Genomic DNA, 22349 nt, shown 5'->3' with positions numbered 1-22349 from the left:
TATTTGACACCTTTAGGATGGAGCAGTATTACGATGTTACAACCACGTCAGCCCTCACAGGAATCAAGGTCGGTGTGTGAGGTGGTGGGGTCCGCACTGGAACAATACTCTATTCCCAGCCAGAAAAGTGAGGTATTCTGAAGCGCAGACATTGCCAAAAAGAAAAGATGGAAAATGCTGCTATAAAGGAAGCGATTAAGCTGTAAAAAAAGCTGCATTGGTTTGGCTGAAGTGTTCTTAGCGGCTTCCTGCACCGTAAGCACGACCATGGACATGGTCTGCCCGGCTTCACGCCATCTTTCTGACTGGAGAACCAGATCTCCATAAAAACTCAAAAATAAAAGAAAAATAAATATAGAAAAAACACCAGAGGCTGTAACCTATAAGTACTAGATGGATAGATTGCACGTCAACTGGTAAAAAGCACTCGAGGTAGTCAGAAATATCCCCAAATGAAAAATGAAAGGCAGGAGCAATGGCAGAGTAAAGTTATTCCAGAGCAGTACTGGAAGCTGAGATACGTGGCGCTACACAGGAGACGACGGGTTATATGTCACAAAGAGAAGGCAAGGGAGAATAGAGAAAAACACTAAGGCCCCTTTCACACGAGCGAGTTTTCCGCGCGGGTGCAATGCGTGACGTGAGCGCATAGCACCTGCACTGAATCCGGACCCATTCATGTCAATGGGGCTGTGTACATGAGCGTTTTTTTTCAAGCATCAGTTCTGCGTTGTGTGAAAATCGCAGCAGGTTCTATATTTTGCGTTTTTCACGCAGCCTTGGCCCCATAGAAGTGAATGGGGCTGCGTGAAAAACGCATTGCATCCGGAAGCAGGTGCGATGCGTTTTTCACTGATGGTTGCTAAGAGATGTTTGTAAACCTTCTGTTTTTTTTATCACGTGCGTGAAAAACGCATCAAAACGCATTGCACCCGCGCGGAAAAAACTGAACGCAATCGCAGACAAAACTGACTGAACTTGCTTGCAAAATAGTGCGAGTTTCACTGAACGCATCCGGACCTAATCCGTCACGCTCGTGTGAAAGGTGCCTAAGGCCCCTTTCACACGGGTGAGAATTCTGTGCAGGTGCAATGCGTGAGGTGAACGCATTGCACCCGCACTGAATCCCGACCCATTCACTTCAATGGGGCTGTTTAGATGAGCGGTGATCACGCATCACTTGTGCGTTGTGTGAAAATCACAGCATGTTCTATATTCAGCGTTTTTTCACGCAACGCAGGCCCATAGAAATGAATGGGGCTGCATGAAAATCATAAGCATCCGCAAGCAAGTGGGGATGCGGTGCGATTTTCACGCATAATTGCTAGGAGATGATAGGGATGAAAGCAACCCCGGACCCCATTAAAGTAAATTTACTGTATTATTTTCCCTTATAACATGGTTATAAGGGAAAATAGCCTTCTTAATACAGAATGCTTAGTAAAATGTCGATTGAGGGGTTAAAAAAATAAATAAAAAATTAACTCCCCTTATTCACTTGATTGCGCAGCCGACATAGTCTTCTTTCAGGACCTGCAAAAGGACCTTTGATGAAGTAATCGCGCTCACCACGTGGTGACGTCAGCGCAAGTCATGCTGAATGAAGATAGAAGGATCTTCTATCTTCATTCAGCAGGACCTGCACTGACGTCACCACGTGGTGAGCGCGATTACGTCATCAAAAGGTCCTTTTGCAGGTCCTGAAAGAAGAAGAAAGAAGACGATGTCGGCTGCGTGATCAAGTGGATGAGGCGAGTTAATTTTTATTTTTTAACCCCTCAAGCCACATTTTACTAAGCATTCTGTATTAAGAATGCTATTCTCCTTTAGGCTGGGTTCACACTTGAGCGTTGCGCAAACGCGCGTTTTACGCGCATTTTTATGCGCGTTTTTGTAATAGTAAACGCGCGTTTGACGCGCGTTTGTGTGATTCACTACAGTGTCCTATGGCCACAAACGCCCCAAAAGTCGCTCATGTACTTTTTGGAGCGTCGGGCGTTTTACAGCGCGATCGTACGCGCTGTAAAACGCCCAAGTGTGAACCATTCCCATAGGGAATCATTGGTTTCTCCTTGTTGAGCGTTTTACAGCGCGTAGGAACGCGCTGTAAAACGCTCAGGTGTGAACCCAGCCTTATAACCATGTTATAAGGGAAAGTAATAAAATCTACAGAACACCTAAACCAAACCTGAACTTCAGTGAAGAAGTCCGGGTTCGGGTCTGGGTACCACATTCAGTTTTTTATCATGCGTGTGCAAAACGCATTGCACCCGCGTGATAAAAACTGAACACAATGCAATCAAAACTGACTGAAATTGCGTGCGCACTCGCGTGGGTTTCCTGCAATGCACACGCGACGCATCCGGAGCAAATCCGGGACGCCCGTGTGAAAGAGGCCTAAGAGATCCTTTTTCTTGGCGTTTTCAACTTTGACCAAACCAGGTGTATTCTTTTCACTACAGAAAAAGTATAGAATAGCTTTACCGTGTATTCAGACTAATGCGTTTTAGGAAAAACGTATGAAAAGAAGAGGCGTTCTACAGATATCTCAGCGTCCTGAGAAAATACTACGGCCACTTGTGGTTTCTGTATGGAGCAGGTTGTTACCAGTGATGTCTGGGGCTCAATATCTCCCCATATGAGCAGCCCGATTCTGTTAGTTGTTACACGGGGCTGTCAAACTGGATCACAAAAGGGCCACTTATCCTAAGTAGAGTAGTTCTTCTATCTGGGACCTGGATTGTTTGGAGAAAGCCCTCCACAACGCTTCCCATAATCCTCTACTTCTAATAAAGCTTTAAAGAGCAGGAGGATCAAGCCTGTTAAATCAGACGTGCTGCCTGGGAGGGTTGATCCAGCTGACTAAAAGGATACCCGTTTTGTGAAAATCAGTTGTGGAACTGCCGAGGAAAAAAATTATAATCTTTAGGCAAATGAGAGCTTCAGTGCACTGAGGGTGGGGCCTAGCACCTTGATGCACCTAAACCTTCCAGCGCTGTCCATGCCCCTTTATATACCGAAGCCCTCATCTGCAAAAAGAAATAAAATACTTTCGCTCTCAGGAATGCTGCAAAAGATTTTCACAAGACAGGCATCATTTTAATCAGCAGGATCAACCCTACCAGGTAAGCGTGTCTGTTTTAATAGGATTGATTCTGCTGGGAGGTGCACTTTAACCCTTTCAACCCGAATGTTTTTGTTTTTTTTGCGCTCCCTGCCTTCCCCAGAGCCATAACTTTTTTATTTGTCTGTTCACATAGCCATATGAGGCTTGATTTCTGCGGGACAAGTTGTTCTTTCCAACGCCACCATTTAATATTGCATATGATGTCGTGGAAAGCGGGAAAAAAGATTCCAAATGGGGTGAAATTGCACTATAAGAAGCAGGCAGCCACCCGCAGCTATGGCGCTCGCAGCGTTTAGGAGCGGCCGCCATCTTTAAAGACCCGGCCAGCGCCGTACTATTACGGCGCTGGGGGTGAACGGGGTTAAAGGAATTTTCTCCACCACCGGTTCTGCAGCTCCTGGGTGTGCTTGCATCAACACCCTGTTGAGGCGACACACACGTGGCTGCTGCAGCCAGAGGCTGGCCGCTTTGGTGACCTGCTCCCCTTGTATCACATGACAATTAGTCATGAAGCGAGGGGGGCAGGTTACTGCTGCAGCGGCCACGTGCCTCCCATCAACACCCTGGGAGCTGCAGCTAAGGCTACTTTCATCACGGTCATAACAACGGAAAAAAACAGATCCGTCACTGAAAACAATGTAAGGGTCCATTCACATGTCTGCAAAACACGGACACCGGCAATGTGCGTTCCGCATACCGGCACTCTCAGAAAATTCCTTTTCTTGTCCACAATTGCGGACATTTTTTTGTGGAACGGAAGTGCGGATCCGCAAATGCGGATTCGGACAGCACATTCCGGCTCCATTGAAAATGAATGGGTCCGCACCTGTTCCGCAAAGTTGCAGAACGGATGCCGACCCATTTTGCGGACGTGTGAATGGACCCTTAGTCAATGTTGACGGAGCCTAGAAAATGTCACCCATTGATTTTGAATGTATTTAGTGACTAATCCGTTATTTTCTGTTTTTAATTCACACAACTGTCTCCTAACGGAACAGATGCATCCTGATGTGCAAATTCAAAATGGATCTGTTTCATTCCGGTATTGAGATCCCCTGCCGGATCATAATACTGGAATTAACAACGCAAGTGTGAAAGTAGCTCAAGTATGATCACTACCGCAGGCCCGGCCATGCTGAGGAGTCTGAAAAAAAGTTGCACAACCCCTTTAAGGTCCGAGCTGCGATCCCCTCCTTCGTTTTTTTGAAAAGGAGTAGGGGATGGCAGCTGAAAAAATTTACTCCCTATAATACATAAGCAGGAGTAAATCTGGAGGCTCGGCAGGCATGAGATATCTGAAGACTGAGCTTTCCGAGGCTGAATAGACAGAACAGATTGGACGGGAATGATACGCTGATGATCTGCACCACTTGTCAGGATGACGACGCTCGGCTCTGTATCTGCTGTGCTATAATCTGCAATGTACCAGGTCATCACTTTAAAGAGATGTTCCAGCCGCTTCTGCCCATCAAATCCCCAAAACTCACAATGGTCCTCGAGAACGAGACTGGCTCTAATGAAAAGATAACACAGCAATGTCCTGTACGTTGTCTGAACGCTCTCCTGTGTGGACGGCGTGTACCGAGCCGCACGGACATCAACCACTGGGACTGAATGTACAACCTCCATACACAGTGTCACAGGCCCTGGACAATACTTCTGGCCATTCAGCACGGGAGCCTAGCTATCCCTCAGCTGCTACCTTACCTTAAAGTGGTTGGACACGTTCTGATGTTTGTAAGAGGACTATATGGCACTTACTAATATAGGCTTTGATATTCTGCGCCATTCTCTATATTTCATAAGGTATCCCCCCCCCCCCCCCGAAGAGTGGTCGCAATACAACAATTTTGAGTTCGATACCAAGAAAAGTATTGCAATATTTGATATCAATTAGATACCATGCAAAAAAAATAATATATATATATATATTACATATATAATGTGTATTGTTTAGTGTTTTTTTTGTTTTTTTTAACCAAAGTATCCATTGTCCATTATGTGAGGAGGTCCTTGATGGGGTTGCTTACTAATACTGCGAGGCACATGGTGATCTAAACTGAAAATACCACATTAATATTAACCCCATCAAGCACCTCGCCACATAATGGACAACATGAGGTTAATGCGTGGGGTACATGATGGAGTTACTTACTATTAACGTGAGGCACATTATCAAGTCAGACCTCCATGAGCCTCATAGTAACAGTAAATAACTTGTATAAGCAAAAAAAGGACAGGCAGTCACTTTTTCTTCTGCTGATTAAATCTCTTTATTTGTCACATATGAGATATTCTGTGACACGCGTTTCGGCTCCAATACGAGCCTTTCTCAAACAGATACAAGTATAGTATACAAAAATGGTACAATGTACACGGTTTAAATAGACCGCCTAAGCGGAAATGACATCAGGTAACCATGGTAATCAATCAAACAAACAAAGTGAAACAAAACCAGAAACACGTGAGAAGCGACCCGACTGCAGCAGCATCAATCAAAATGGTAGTAATTGAAGATCATGCAAAATTCTGGCTTTCTATGAAAGGGATTATCATGTCCTATATGATGTCTAGACTCCATGAAGCACATACCCGCTTGTACATAAAAAACTGTAGGAAACTTCTCCTGCAGGAAGACGACCCGGATGCTTGCAGGTCCTTTATCCCACCAGCATCCAGCACTGCGAGGAGTATGGACGCCTCCTGTTATGTTTTGTGCTGTCCACACCGAGGTCCATAAAATGGCTGCTGATGGAGGGTTGTGTGACTAGGCCAATCAATCACCCAGTCTCCTCCATTCATATACACTGCACCTGCCATCTGTACTGTTGGGAGTCTAGTGCAGGTTAAAGGCTCAATCACATGACGATAGCTGTTTTTACGGATACCGGCCGTATGCTGTATCGCCTTTTGCAAGCAGAATGCCCTCTATATAACGGTCCTATCCTTGTCCATAAAACAGCCAAAAGAGGCCGGGACCGCGGAACGGCTGTCGGCATCTTTTGTGGCCCCACTGAAGTGAATGGGTCTGCATCCAACCCACACAAAATGTGGATCGTGTGCATGAGCCCCAACTGTGTTAGAAAAGAGGAGGCTTACTGATGTGTCCGGTCACATGACCCTCCATCAGTGGCCATTTTATGGACAGATCTTCTATGAGGACAGCACAGAAGATTTGTCCAATAAGGGGACGTGGCTCATGAAATATCGCAAACCGCACAGAATATCAACAAAGGCCATATTAGTAAGTGCCATATAGTTCTCTTACATACACACAGTATTCCTTCAAGGATGTTCTCCTTGATATGTCCAAATACATACATAGAGAAAGGCCACGGACACAAACTGTTTTGGGGCCATCAGATCACCAGCATGCCATTGTGCAGCTGGAGTTTACGGTCCTAAACCTGCCCATAGCAAACTCAATGGTTCCTACAAGAGAAAGTAAATGAAATCCAAACCCACTGAGAAAAGAGTCCAGAACTGTTCTCCAGCAGCATCAGGCACATGCACACTGTGCTGATGAGGCAGCGGGTGGAATACCACACTTTACTGTGTGCATGTGCTCAATGGGTGATACATGAGCACTGAAGAGAGATAGAGCACCTTCAGCTACAGCCGCACACAGCACATGCGCCTGATGCCGCTGGAGAAGAGTCCAGGACTTTTCTCCCTCTCCCGTTGGCTTTGCTATAGGCCGATTTGGGACCCTAAAACCCAACTGCATCACTGGCTGCAGAAGTAACCCGATCCCCTTTCTTCATGGGACCATTTATCACGATGTGAGGGGAGCCGGTCACCACCGCGGTCAGCAATTGGCTTCTGGTACATTACACGTCTCGCCAAGTGGGGTTGCCAACCGCTCCCCTTCCTAATTCTTGAACAACCCCTTTTACGTTTGCTTCACATTACCTTGTCCAATTAACCCTTTCAGGACAAAGACAATTTTGATGCCAACATTTTTGTTTTTGTTTTTTTTCTCCCCATCAAAAGGGCTTGTTTTTTTTGCAGGACGATTTTTAATTTCATTCTGCAGGCCAGTACGGGTCCTCCGATACCAAATTTATATAGCTGAACTAGTTTAAAGGGGTTATCCAACCCCGCCATAATGCGCCCCAGATACTCATACAGGTTAAACTTACAGCGCTCCCCGGCACCTGCGTCGCTCCTGATGCCCGCATGGACACCACTGGGGGGAAGGCAGCAGCCAATAGCAGGCCGCGACGGTGACCAGCCTCCCTAGTATCACCCACGATGCTAGGGAGGCTTGTTCCTGTCGCGGCCAACACCCCCCCCCCCCCCCAGATGTTTTGATCCGCGTGACAGGGAGATGCAGCGGCGGCCGTGCGGGCATCAGGAGTGACGAGTGTGCCGGGGTAAGTATAACCAGTATGAGTGACCCGGGCATTTTGAGGGGTATTATAGGGGTTGGATAAACCCTTTAACTACTTTGAAAAAATTACCTTTCCATCGTACGAGGGAATGTTCTACAGGGTGAGCTGCAGTTTCTACTGGTGCCAATCTGGGCAAGGGAGGTGATGGTATAGTAGGAATTCTAACACGGCAGGACCAAGGGGGATTCAATAGGCACAAGACAACTGCTGGGCATGCCACAACTGTGCTAGTGGGGGTCGATCATGAGACAGTGGAAGAACCTCCTCTTTTATTCCCCCTGGAAACCAAGAATAAAATGCCACCTGGGTGTGACAATTCCCCTTGTCTATGTGACCTGTGCCTAAATATTTGTACCCTGTCCAATGAGTACTGACAGTGAGACTGTGTAGTGACATGCCCTATTAAAGGGGTTGTGTCATCTGAGACATCAGTGGCATATTACCAGAATGTCACCAATGTCTGATGGGTGCAGGTCCGACCCATCTCTAAATTGGGGTCCCCAAAGTGAATGAGAACGCACCACACATGCACAGCGTGCGTCCCATTCCCTTCTAATAGAGTTCAGACATCCTGTAGAAGTGAATGGAGAGCACACTGCACATGCACAGCCCCCGCTCTATCACTCCTATGGGAACGCAGGGCCAGCTCTTAGCCATTTTTGGAACTCCCATAAAAGTGAATGGAGGGTGGCCAAGCTTCCATGGTTCTCTCGTTCACTTTGGGGAGCCCCGTTCTAAAAGACTAACAACAGAGTTCTAAAAAAAAAAAAAAAAATGCTCAAAATAGATATTTCGTGAACAATAAAAGAAATAAAAAGTAAAGTATTTACTGAAACAGACATGTCAGAAGAGATGACAGACAGGTATAGTTAACAGAGGGAGGGGGGTCCCTAGACAAACAATACCCATTAGATAGATTTGTCTTTTTACACAGTGTCATCTGTAAGTACATCTCAAATCAATGTCATTTCACCAGGATATGCCCATCTCATCTCATTTATATTCCAGTAAGTGAAGCTTTCAGCGTCTCAGATAATTAACAGCAAGAAGCACAATAGGTATAAAGGATGTAATGAGAACAGTCAGACACCTAGACAATGAGAGGTTCTGTCTGCCCGGTCATTACTGCTAAAAGCCATCATTGTGCATCACTGTCTATTCCCGAAACCAGGAGGGTTCGACAGCGCGAGTCCAGCTCTGCTACAATAGGAAAACTACAGGCAGAATAGTGTTAACCAATGCCCAATACACCCCAGAGGGTCGATACAGGATGAGCTGCATAGCCTGGCATCTTCCCGGGTAACCAGTGCCAGCAGACAGGTTCCTATGGGTAAATCCCTTCCCCTGGGGAGATCTTGGAGTCGTTGTGATGTTTGACTAAAGTGGCATGAAAACAATTTGTTCTGCTCCGTTCAGAAATCATTATTACAGCGAAAAGACATAAAGGAGACACCGTCTGAGGCAAGACGTATGGGGGTCATGGAGAACGAAGCATAATACAGGAAATATCACCTGCGGAGTATTCTCAACCGGCATCTACCCTACCCATCATGTTCTGGAGCACGCTGCTGACCAACCCCGCCTTATCTGCCAGTATGTAAAGCCATGGGAGAGCACACAAATTGTCCAAATCGCCTGCCAGCCTCCACTATGGGGAACCGGTTGTCACTGAAATCAATCAATGCGATGTCCAAGTAAGACACAGACAATTTGGGTTAGGCTACATTCACACGACCGTATTTTTGGCTCTGCATCCGGTCCGCAATTTAGCGAAACGGGTGCAGACCCATTCATTTAAAAAAAAGATAGAGCATGCCCTATTCTTGTCCGCAATCGCGGACAAGAATAGGCATTTCTATCATGGGGCCAGCTACATTCACACGGCCGGTATCAGTGTTTTGCAGATCCGCAATTTGCGGACCGCAAAACACATACGACTGTGTGAACGTAACTGTGGAGCGGCACCGCCATGAGACATTGTAGCAGTGTTTGGCGGCATAAGGTAGGGGAACTGGAGATCTGACGTCCGAATAATCCACTCTGTGGATTCCAGGAGAGCAGCACCGTCCCCTAACTTTGTTTTAACTGCCTTATGTGAAGTGAACCCACTTTACGAAGGACTAGCAGTGCTCACAGTAAGGGTCCATTCACACATCTGTATGTGTTTTTTGCGGATCCACGGAACTATAATAGAAAATGTCTAATCTTGTCCGCAATTGCGGACAAGAATAGGACATGTTCTATATATTTGGGAAGCCGTGGACTGGAAGATCGGCGGCGTGCTCCAGAAATGCGGAAAGCACATAGTTTGTTCTCCGCATCCATTCCATCCCCATACAAAATGAATGGGTCCGCGGACCCATTATTACGGATGTGTGAATGGAGCCTAAGAGATACAACCAAAGTTTCTCTCTATATCTTAAAATCTGAAAGTTGTCCAGCTGCTTCTTGCTTCACATGGCCAGAGGTAACCAACGGCCTCATAAAATGTTAATTTGTAAAGTCAAATCGCCGACCGCATTGCAGATCCCAGGTCTCACTGCTGGCAGCTCTAGTGATCAGCAAGCAAGCCGCAACACCATTTCTGATTATCAAACAGCACTACCAGGCACTGACGGGCACCAACTAATTTACAGGACGGCTGCACTAAACCCTTAAGGTAATTGAAAAGGGTGGGCTTAAAAAAAATAAAAAAAATGCAGAAGTGGTTTTCCGGGAGTTTAATATTGATGGCCTAACGTCACGATCTGGAGCGGTGGGGGTCCGACTACTGTCACCCCTGACGATCAGCTGTTTGAAAAGGCCATGGCGCTCCTGTGAGCACCACAGCCTCTTCCTAGGCCAGTGACATCACGTTCATCGGTCACATAGCTTATTTTCAGCTCACTCCCTGAGTGAGCTATGAGGAGGCTGCAGCGCTCACAATAGTGCCACTGCATCTTCAAACAGCTGATCGACGGGGGTGTCAGATGTTGGACCCCCCACCATTCAAATATTAATGACCTATCCTGGGCATAGGACATGAATATTAAGCTCCCAGTAAAGTATTTTACAGGGGTTGTCCGATTCGGATGGGACAACCATAGTGGTCGTAACCAGTGGCCAAATAAACTTGAGAAGGATCTCACCTTACATGAGAAGCAACTCACCTGTCCGTAGTTCCATGGCACTGCCCAATTCCCAGCTGCATAAGACCCTACCAGACTGGAAAAGACTTAGTCCCATTGGCAGCAATGTTAATCACTAGCCTCAGCTGTCACATTTGCTATAATGGCATGTAACTAGCATGAAATTCAATCCCGCCATGGAAAGGTGAGCCATTTTTATTTTTTTTCAAATTGCCCAAAGGTTATGACTATTGGGATTGCTGGGTGGATGACTCCCCTAATGGTGCCCGATGGGGTATATGGAAAGAATACGTTTTAAAAAGTAAGACTGGACGATAACAGCTGAAGTTATAATAAAGGGAAATAAAATCCAATTCATTATACCATTTACCTTGGTTTCAAATCCGGTCACAAATTTCAGGTCTCTGGACTTTTGTAGAACTCTCGCTCGGTCACCTTCTGCTGCTGCTTTCACAACCTGTACAGGACAAAATAAGGGATAGTCTCCAAAACATTGAGGTCCCAGCACAGGACTAGACCATCTGTAGGCATCACTGCAGTGTACCCAAGATAAAGGTTCTGTGTTGATGGTGGCAAGTGACCTGCATCCTAACATTAGTGTATTGGGTACAACCGGGATAATTTTACACTACCTTTAAAAAGTATTTATGCTCCTTGAACTTTTCCACATTTGTCACGTTACAAACTTAAATATATTTTATTGGGATTTTAGGTGATTGACCAAGACAAAATAGCAAGTATGTGTGAAGTGAAAAGAAAATGATACATGGTTTTCAAAGTTTTTAATAAATAAAAATCTAAAAAAGTGTGGCGTGCATTTGTACCCCCTGTACTCCGATACCTCTAAATAAAATACAGTGTGACCAATTTCCTTCAGAAGTCATCTAATTAGTGAAGAGTCCACCTGTGTGTAATTTATTCTCACTATAACTACAGCTGTTCTGAGAAGGCCTCAGAGGTGTTTTAGTGAACATTAGTAATCAAACAGCATTATTAAAACCAAGGAACACACTAGACAGGTCAGGGATAAAGTTGTGGAGAAGTGTAAAGCAGGGTTAGGTTATAAAAAAAATATCCCAAGTTATGAACATCTCACAGAGCACTGTTCAATTCATCACCCAAAAATGAAAAGAGTATGGCTCAACTACAAACCTACCAGGACATGGCTGCTCACCTAAACTGGCAGCCCAGGCAAGGACAGCATTAATTAGAGAAGTAGCCACGAGGCCCATGGTCCATCTGGAGGAGCTGCAGAGATCCACAGCTCAGATGGGAGAATCTGTTCACTGGACAACTATTGGTTGTGTACTCCTCAAATCTGGCCTTTATGGAAGAGTGGAAAGAAGAAAGCCATTTTTGAAAGCAAGCCATAAGAAGTCCTGTTTGCAGTTTGCCACAAGCCAGGTAGGGGACACAGCTAACGTGGAAGAAGGTGCTCTGGTCAGATGAGACCCCCATGCTGTGTGGATACTTTTCTTCAGAAGAGACAGGGAAGCTGGTCAGAGTTGATGGGAAGATGGATGGAGATAAATACAGGGCAATCCTGGAGGAAACCTTGGTAGAGGCTGCAAAAGGCTTGAGACTCAAAGCATATTCATGTGTTAGAACGGCCCAGACCTAAATCCCATTGAGAATCTGTGGCAAGACTTGATGTTCACAGACGCTTTCCATGCAATATGACCGAGCTTCAGCTATTTTGCAAAGAAGAATGGGCAAAAATTTCAGCCTCTAGATGTGCAAAGCTCGAAGAAACATACCCCAAAAGACATACAGCTGTAACTGCAGCAAAAGGTGGTCCTACAAAGTATTGACTCGGGGGAGCTGAATACAAATGCACTCCATACTTTCCAGATTTTTATTTATTACAAATTTTGAAAACCATGTATCATTTTCTTTTTACTTCACACATACTTACTACTTTGTGTTGGTCGACCACATTACATCCACAAAGTTAGTGTATTTTATTGGGATTTTATGAAAAAAAAATCTGGAAAAGTTCAAGAGGTATGAATACTTTTTCAAGGCACTTTATATAAAATGAGGACCTGGGTGACGTCAAGGAGGACACTTCTTGCAGTTACAACCCACATTATATGGCCACATGGTGTCAAACTGCATATTTAATACCACCATATGGTGCCCAAATAATAAGTGTAATGGACCAACTTGATCTCCAAAAACACTGTTAAATAAGAATGTGTGCTTCGAGACTTTCTTGGGATCCCCATCCTAGGGAGCCTCCCAAGAAACAGGGGTGCTGGGCAATTGCCCAGGCAGAAAAAAAAAATGGCCTTGAGAGCGAAGGAACAATTAGCAACTGAAATTGAATCTGTGCTGCTGAATCATCTCACCTCAATATAATCATCAGTGAAGTTTTCACTAAACCATCGACTGGCTCCAAAGTCCAACAACATCACCTAAGGAGAAGTGGAAAGTTGAGATCATTAGTGGACATAGATGACTGACAACTTAAAGGGGTTGTCCGGGATTTACATATTGATAACCTATCCTTAGGATAGGTTATCAACATGAGGTCCGATTTCCAACATTCCTGCCGATCAGCTGTTTGAGGAGCCCGTGGCCTCCTTGCAGCTTACCAAGAGCAGTGCTGTCCATTTGATAGCAGCTGTGCTTGGTACCAAAGCGCTGCCCCATTCAAGTAGATAGGGCTGAGCTGCTCCTGGGCCATGCAACCGATGAACAGGATGTCACATTGCCTAGGAAAAAGCCTAAGCTCTCACGGAGCGCCGCAGCCTCTTCGTACAGCTGATTGGTGCGAGTATCGGTAGTCGTACCCCAGCTGAAGTATAGTTTTGCGGACCGCAAAACACATACGGTCGTGTGATTGTAGCCTTACTAAGGGCTAATAAGGCCCTTATTTACGCTGTGACAAGGGTTCATATAGTCCTGAAAAACACATCTATACTTCTGATGGATTTTTATATGGACATCAAACTGGCCTGAACTTTTATTTATCTGTCTGAACCTTTGCTCTGAAAATTGGCCTTTAATACGCATTTTTTCAACCATCTTGTCCATCATCTATAGAGTATCCTTATAAAAACTCCGAACTGCTGTGATTCCCTCACCACCAGATTGGTTCTGGCTATTCTCACCTTGTCCAGATCTGCGTCATAGAAAAAGTTGGACCAGTTTGGGTCAGTCTGCATAAAACGGAACTGAAAGATCTCCTGCAGGCAGAGGCGCAAGATATTGTAGGATATCTGAAATGCAAAGAATGCTGTGAGAGCTGAGCACTAGCCACAAAGTCAAGACTGAGGAAAACCATACAGGTGGTAATAAACCAACAGAGCATGTAGATTTAAAAATAAATGTATTCTATGAGAAAGGTGTAGGAGGAGAGGGCTTGGTTTAGTCTGAATAACTTTTGTCTACACAGTGAAAGCGGTCAATAGTGACTGCACCATCTAAGAGGTTTGGCACTGTGTGACACCTACATAGGTCCCCTGTATAACATTTGCAGGGTGCCGATGGGTTGTCACAGCAAATCTGCCATATCTTTACAACTATTAGGCCCTGCTTTAGGTGACATGTTCAAGACTCCCAACCGAGACTGAACAGAATCTAATGGCAAATATATTTGTTGTCGAACTCTGTTGGACCAATCCTCAGTTATTCCCCCTAGTAAAGTATTTTCACAATAGAGCGTGATTCTACACAGTCTGGCATTGTCTCCACTGAGGGTTTCTATTTGTTACAATAGTTGGGAAAGTAGACTACAAAATTAATTCTGCTAAAATATCTACACAAAATAAGAAGCCTGTGGGGTAACTACAGAAACGGGCAAATGGATGGTTGGCAACTAGCAGAAAGTTCAGTCTTTCTTTTGAGAATCAATTATACAGATATCGAACCTGGTTACGGGTTTCTTGGTCCATCTCTGCACATTGATCAAGAGGAACTCCGGACACCAGCTCCATAGTTAACACTCTCTTGGTAGTGAGATCGTCAATCACCTGTGGTACCCTGAGGAAGGGATCATCGCTCAGGAGACTCCTGAAGGTCATGGGGGACACACAAAGAAAGCTTCAGGTAGCAGCAGACATATATTTCCACAGTTTCATCTCTAGTGCCCTGCCAGTAAGTAAAAGAAATAATAAATAGAACATGTCCTATTGTAGTCCATATTGTGGACAAGAATAGGCATTTCTACAATTGCGGGACCTGCGGAACAGGAAACTGCAGTGCGCACACGGCCTGTATCCGCGTTATGCAGATCCACGGTTTGTGGACAGCAAAATGGACACGGTCGTGTGCATGTGGCCTAATGTGGAGCAGTAGCTCGGTCACTGCCCATACGACATGCTTCCATGATGCGCCACCAGAAATGTACATGCCAGCAGGGATGATATGCGAACTGGCAGGTGATGGCAGCAACTACCGGCCACAGAACACAGTTATTGATGTCATTACTGCCACAGCTGGTGATTGCAGCCATGTAAATCACTGGGGTCATAAGAGCATTGATACTGTATTAGTTTATTGCTTTTTAAACAAGCCATTTAAAAAGTAATCTGTCAGCAGCTTTGACAATGCTAAACTGTTGACAGCACTAGACAGGGGCTGTGGAGAGCAGTACAAATGTATATTTTTATTATAAGGAGTAATGTGAATATGAATTTTTATTCAGCCAGATTCCGCTCCTGCAAAGTGCTTAACAGCCCCTCCTGTAGGGGTTTCCTGATTATCTGCAGGGGCTGTGCAGCAGCTAAATGCAGAGAGCACTTTGCAGTGAAGCTCCGCTTCCTAGACACTTGCAGGAGATGAATCTGGCGGAATAAAAGTTCATATTCTTGCTACTCACGATAATAAAAGCTCCACAAAAGTTATGTTTTTCCTGCTCTTCCCAGCTCCTATCTAGTGCTGTCCGCAGTTGCATGTCGCATGGTCAAAACAGACAGAGTCCTTTAAGGACTTAAAAACCTCAAGAACAATAGTCCTACCGGAATGTCTTGGCGCAGGTGGCTTCACGTAGATAGTCACATTCCCATGCCAGTTCTTTCTGTAGGACTTGCACACTGTTTTCAGGAAACAGACCTGTAAAGTACATTGAATAAGTCCATATAAATTGTTTTATTGTATTGTAATGTGACTTGGGAAGGGTCATCAATGTTTGGCCTACAGGACCCCCACCGATCTGCCAAACTAAGGGACCCAGTCATCACACGCATGCACAATTGGTGTCTGGAAACAGCCAGTGTTGGGTACAGTCGTGAAGTGGTAGTCAACTTTTCTTTCTGCCGATTGCCCATAGTTGTCCCTATCACATCCTCCCCCCACATTCACACAGACGGCCATCCTAAAGACATGGTCATCTTACAGAAATCCTCCAATATGTCATATGGTAAAAGTGAACACAAGCAAATAGCTGTTCACAATTAGAATAACACTACTACTACCGTCTAAAAACAGTGCCACGCCTGTCCACAGGTTGTGTGTGGTACTACAAATCAACCCCATCCACCTCGGTAGAGCTGTAGTGCAATACAGGAGGACACATCCCATTGACAGATGTGGTGCCGTTTATGAAAGAAAGCAGCCATGTTATTCTTAAACTAAATAACCCTCATTAAAAAGGGTGGTACAAGACTTGGGAAAAAAAGGCTTCTCCCTTCCAAAAACAGCACCACACCTGTACTGCTGCCCCGTTCAACAGAAGTGAATCGGGCAGAGCTGCAGTACCAAACCCAACCTGTGGACAAGCAGGGCAATGTTTCTAGAGGAAAGCAGCCATCATTTTCAAACCTTGAATAACCCCTCTAAGGAGCAGCACCGCTAGTGAACCTAAACACTGACAAAATCCATGCCTCAATACATACACTATATTTAGGTGCCACCTTTTTTGGAAATTTTATTACACTTTTAGTCACTTTTTTTTTTTAAATTCAGGGTGTTAAAAATACTTCAACATTTGTAAAATATAAAAAAGTAAATGCAGAAGACTACTTACCGTCTGGTAGAACTACGCTTAGCTTCAGAATTGACAGCAGATTTTCCACATCACTCTTAATACTTTGAGAAATTCCAGGATACTAGGAGAAGAAAAAACAAAAACAAAAAAACAACAACAACAGGTAACATAAGATGTACAGCGCATACCCCCACAGCAAACATCTACGATATGAGAATCGGTCCATAACTTCCCTTCAATGCCTAATAAACAAGCCAAATTTTACCTAAAAATAGTTAAGGGTTTTCCAAGACATTTTTACTGATGACCCACCCTCTGGATCGGTCATCAGCATCTGATCGGTGGGGATCCGACACCAGTCTTCTCTCAGCTAACCAAGCATAGTGCTGTACATTGTAGAGAGCAGGCATCCCCAAACTGCGGCCCTGCAGCTGTTGTAAAACTACAACTCCCACAATGCCCTGCTGTAGGCTGTTCGAGCATGCTGGGAGTTGTAGTTTTGCAACAGCTGGAGGGCCGCAGTTTGAGGATGCCTGGTATAGCAGATGTGCTTGGTGTCACAGCTCAGCCCCGTTCGCTTCAATGGGGCTGAGCAGCACCTAGGCCGAGTGACCGATGAATGTGACATTACATGCCTAGGGAAAGCTGCGAAAAGCCCACAGCGCTACTGCGAGCGTCGGTGCCTTCTCAAACAGCAGATTGGTGGGGGTCCCGGGTGTCTGACCTCCACCGATCAGATATTAATGAGTTATCCAGCGTATGTCCTCAGTAAAAAGATCTCGGAGGGCATTTTCACATGGAGCATGTGTGGCTCGGAAAACGCACTCTGCGTTACTGCCGTATATTTAGACTGACTTGACCCAAATTCACTGCATCATAATAATCTATGATGCTGCCATTTTCAGCTCAACTGTGGATCTACTCTCTCGTGCTCAACTGATATTGTAATTAAGGGCAGTAGTCCTGCGGTTGGACTGGAACGCAGAGCATCATAGGTCACTCACCTGGATCTTCATAGCTACTTCACGGCCGTCAAGCAGCCTGGCAAGATGCACCTGGCCTATAGAGGCGGCTGCAAAAGGTTTATCTTCAAAATATGACAGCTTCTCCCTCCAACCAGCGCCCAGCTCCTCCTCAAGCACTTTCTGTGGACGAATAAAAAAAATAAAAAAAACATGTCTGTTCACCACCTTATGTATGACTTATCAAGTCCACCGCCAGATAATGGCAGACACAAGTAAAGCTGGTCATACACATTAGACCAGGGACCAGCAAACTTCGGCACTCCAGCTGTAGTAAAACTACGACTCCCAGCATGCACACTTGCTTAGCTGTTTTCAGAACTCCATATAGAAGTGAACTGAGCATACTGGGAGTTGTAGTTTCACCACATCTGGAGTGCTGAAGGTTGCTGACCCCTGCATTAGGCTAATGTAAGATGAATCTGTCTATTTCAGCAGGACTGGATCACCATCTAATGCATATGGGGGTTCCAGAATCTGCCGACTGCGGATGTTGGGGAGTTGTCTGGCCGCAGCGTACTCGAGCCGAGTATGCATGTGTATGGGGTGGGCTGCTGGCTGAAACACACAGGAATGCTCACCGTCGTCTGCCAGGAAGGCATAAAATCTGCGCTCTGTCTCACCCGCTCAAAGATCTTCTGCAGTTGTGGACTAAGGAAGCTATTATCTGTAAGAAGACAAAACGATATCAATACTATAGAATTTCTAATTAACTAAATGAATAATTTAGGGATGAATCTTTCATATATTAAAAATTTAAAAGTCACAAAATGGTTATAAACTTTCCATAGATAAAGCTGTCTAGTCATGGAAAAGAAGAAGCAACATCTTATTTCTTAAATCAAATCGTTTTTATTTTACCAATAGATGCAGGACATCATAAAAACAATACAGTCTTTCCTCACTGTATCCACCATGTGGAATCGATATACAGCAGTTTCCATATAAATACCAACACACATTTATACCAGGCATCTGTATACAGCGTGTACACTTGTAGAATCAAATAGTGAGACAAAAATTTGTATACGTCCTAACAATCCCCAAGACCCCTCCCAACTTCCCATCCCCCCCCCCCCCCACCCTATCAACTGGTCATGAACCATCCAAGGCCTATATAACCACATGAGTATGAGATAACCAGTCACTCCACAATTTATCAAATTTCTGAGGACACCCTCTCTTCACATACACCCCTTTTTCCAGTATCAGCATGTCATGCACCTTCCGTTCAAACTCTTCCAGTGTGGGCGGACTTCCCTGGATCCACCTCATAGCCACCAACTTCCTGGCCACATACAACAACCTCCCCACAGCTACCTTAACCGATTCGGTCCCTCCAATCTCAGACACATACCCCAACACACACACCTTGGGGTCATTTTGAATTTGCAAAGTCATTTTACTGTTAATCATATTCCTGACAGCATCCCAATAAACACCAATAACTGGACAAGACCACAGCATATGCAACAATTCCGCACCATCTTCCATACACTTTGGACACTTATCATCACTTCTTACTCCAACCTTTTTTAGGAACACCAGTGTTTTGTATACTCTATGTATGATAAATAGTTGGGACAACTTGCCCTGTTCACTCAAGGACACCCTGGGGACTCCTTCCAGTATATCCTCCCATTTATCCTTAGACATACCTCCCAAGTCAGCCTCCCATTTCTTCATTCTTAAGAGCGGGAACCCCTTCAAGAATTTATCAAGTAAAAGAGCGTACACCTGTGATATCAGCCCTCTTCCCCCCCCCCCCCCCCCCTGTCGGGAGAACAAGCTTATGAACCGTCTCCATTTGTGCTATCACACACCCTTTCCGCAGCGTGACCTCAAGGGCATGCCTCAATTGAAGATATTTATAGAACCATCCCCTAGGGATATTAAATTCCTGCTGCAGGTTCTGAAACGACTTACATAACTTGCCCTCCATCAATTGGCCAATTCTCATCACTCCATGGGCCAGATTTATCATTACTCTGACAGCTCACTCCACTTTCACATATGGCTAAAGTCAGTTTTAGCCAAGTCAGATTTATGATCGGCCCTTTAAGACTGTAACAAATGTGGTTTGACGGTAGCAGTTTATCCGTCAGTAAGCAGCTTTACAAAAGTCGCACATCTTTACGAAAAAGTCGCACGTTTTTATGAAAAAGTCGCATGTTCTATTAAAAAGTCTCATTAGATAAGCATGGTCCTCGCTGGAGTGAAATTGCGACTTTTTTGCGACTTTTTAAATAGTCCCAATAGTAAATCTGTCTAGAGATTCATTTACATAAGAAAACACGCCCACTTTCAGAAAACTGACGAGCATAGTGCAGAGCAGAAAAAAGTCGCAAATTTGTGCGCAGTTTTAGCGTTTGGGACTTTTTTGGGGACTTTTTCACTCCATTATTCTGACCTGAGCTAATGATAAATCTGGCCCCATGAGTTTCCCAGTTCCGAAGTCCTGACATGGCAAAAAATTAAGGCAATAGGTGATTATTTCTATCAGGGGAGAGCTCACTGATTCCACCTACACCTCTCAGTTGCTTCACCCTTGCCCAAACTTTTTTCATAAGTTCAACAAGAGGGATTTTTCCCCTTCCAACATGCATACCTGACCCTTCCAGAATACCCATGAGGTCACGACTGCCCAACCAATGCTGCAATATCTGCCCAGTCATATCCGGCACTTGGAAGCTAATCCAACCCTTGAAATGCTGACACTGGGAAGCTAAAAAGTAAATCCATGCATTAGGAACAGCCAGGCCGCCTTCAGACTTAGGGTACTGCAATGTCTCTAGTTTAATCCTGGCCTGACCATATTTCCATATAAGATCCCTAAATATAGAGTGAACTTTCTTAAATCTGTCCAGGGGTATCCACACGGGAGCATTGTTCAGTACATAGAGCAACTGGGGCATCATAACCATTTTTAATAGGTTCACTCTACCCACCACCGAAAGAAAGAGCCTACACCATGACCTCACCTTCAGCCTAAAGTTGGCCAGCAACGGAAACAGATTAAGGTCCTCAAAATCCAACAGTCTAGGTGTTATATACAGTCCCAAGTATTTAAATTTATCCACCCAAGGAACCAAACTATCTACATGCCTACCTGCCAGGGCCTGCCCATCAATCGGCATCAAAGAGGATTTTTGCCAATTTATCCGAAGCCCAGAGAAGCCACCAAATCTGTCAATCAATGCCATGGCCGCATCCAGGGATGCACCGGTATCGCCCATAAAAAGCAGAGTATCATCCGCGTACATGGCCACTTTATTGTGCAGCTCACCGTACCTGAACCCCTCTATGTTCGTTGATAAGCGGATATAGGCCGCAAGCGGCTCTATTGCAAGAGCAAACAGCAAGGGCGACAATGGGCATCCCTGTCTGGTGCCCCTGGCCAGGGCGAAACAGTCTGACAACCCTCCATTGGCTCCGATTCTCGCCTTGGGACTAGAGTATAGGACCTTCACCCACTGAACGAACCGCGGTCCAAAGCCCATGATGCTCAAGACCCCCCACAGGTAGCTCCAATCCACAAGCAAGGCCCTATCTCCACAATTATCCGCCGGAATATTTAAGCTAGCATATAGCCTACGAAGATTAATAGCCGTCGACTTCCCAGGCATAAAACCGGTCTGGTCCGGGTGCACGATAGTCAGAATCACCCTGGACAGCCTGTTCGCCAACACCTTCGCCAGGAGCTTAACATCAGCTGTGAGAAGCGAAATTGGTCTGTAAGAATCCGGCATCTTAGGATCCTTTCCAGGTTTAGGTAAAACCACAATTATAGCTTCCTACATCGAATGTGGTAGCGAACCTGCCTCCAATGAGTGCTCAAGCACCTTAAGTAATTCAGGAAGTAATATCCCCTGCAGCTTTTTATATACCTCTACAGGAAGGCCATCAGCACCAGGCGCCTTACCATTCGCCATTCCCCCAAGCGCAACCTCCAGTTCCTCAAGAGCAATCGGCTCCTCCAGCCTTTCTCTATCTTCCTCTGACAGCACCGGCAACTGCGCCCCCACCAGGAAGTCAGTCAGAGCCTCCTCAGAACTAGAGCCAGTGGAAGCGTATAGAGATATATAAAAACTTTTCAGAATATCTAATATTCCTTTTGTGTCCTGACTACCATTCCCCATGTCATCCCTTAGTTCCTGAATACAAGGAGGCTCGCTGGGCTTGCGAAACCACCGACAACAGATGCCCCACCCTTTCACCCTCTTCAAAGGATCTCTGACGATAAAAGCTCCTCTTTCTCTCTGCAGCCTGCACTAAATCACACCTCAGCTGCTCCTGAGCTACCGCCAGCGCTTCACTATTAACCAGGGTGGGGAGTCTACCAAACTCTCTCTCAGCCTCAGCCACTAGAACATGCGCCTTAACATCCGCCTCCCTAGACCTAGATTTGTGCTTGCTAATTTCTTTCATCAGGACTCCCCTCAGGAATGCTTTCATGGCGTCCCAAACCCCCGGTATCGAAGCCGTCCCTGTATTGATAGCAAAAAATTCCCTAATTTCCAGAGAGATCCCAGATGGGTCATCCAACACATTCAGCCAATGTGAGTTACACTTCCACAGCCTAGGTCCCTGTCCGAGCACCCCCAGGCACAAGTCAATCTGCACCAGAGAGTGGTCAGACAACGACCGAGGATGATACACCACATCCCTCACCAGCGGCAGCATTACGTCATTAACAAGGGCCAAATCAATACGCGATAGCGAATGATGCGTGGCTGATCTGCACGA

The 22349-nt window shown here is 45.4% G+C and overlaps 1 protein-coding gene across 2 annotated transcripts in view; it reads right to left on the bottom strand.

Moving 5' to 3' along the window:
• The window catches only part of COQ8B (coenzyme Q8B), a 55034-nt gene that overhangs the window by 3972 nt on the left and 28713 nt on the right, over nucleotides 1-22349 (bottom strand). For both annotated transcript variants that reach the window (XM_044305759.1, XM_044305760.1), the window contains 8 exons: nucleotides 18185-18270; nucleotides 17586-17726; nucleotides 16621-16702; nucleotides 15614-15707; nucleotides 14525-14666; nucleotides 13766-13873; nucleotides 13001-13066; nucleotides 11020-11106 (listed from right to left, as the gene is read on the bottom strand). In XM_044305759.1, coding sequence (XP_044161694.1) covers nucleotides 11020-11106; nucleotides 13001-13066; nucleotides 13766-13873; nucleotides 14525-14666; nucleotides 15614-15707; nucleotides 16621-16702; nucleotides 17586-17726; nucleotides 18185-18270 — 806 coding nt within the window. The remainder of the gene's footprint in view (nucleotides 1-11019; nucleotides 11107-13000; nucleotides 13067-13765; nucleotides 13874-14524; nucleotides 14667-15613; nucleotides 15708-16620; nucleotides 16703-17585; nucleotides 17727-18184; nucleotides 18271-22349) is intronic.

Source organism: Bufo gargarizans, chromosome 9 (assembly GCF_014858855.1).
Source record: "Bufo gargarizans isolate SCDJY-AF-19 chromosome 9, ASM1485885v1, whole genome shotgun sequence".
NCBI lineage: Eukaryota > Metazoa > Chordata > Amphibia > Anura > Bufonidae > Bufo > Bufo gargarizans.
This window is presented reverse-complemented; position numbering and strand designations above follow the sequence as displayed.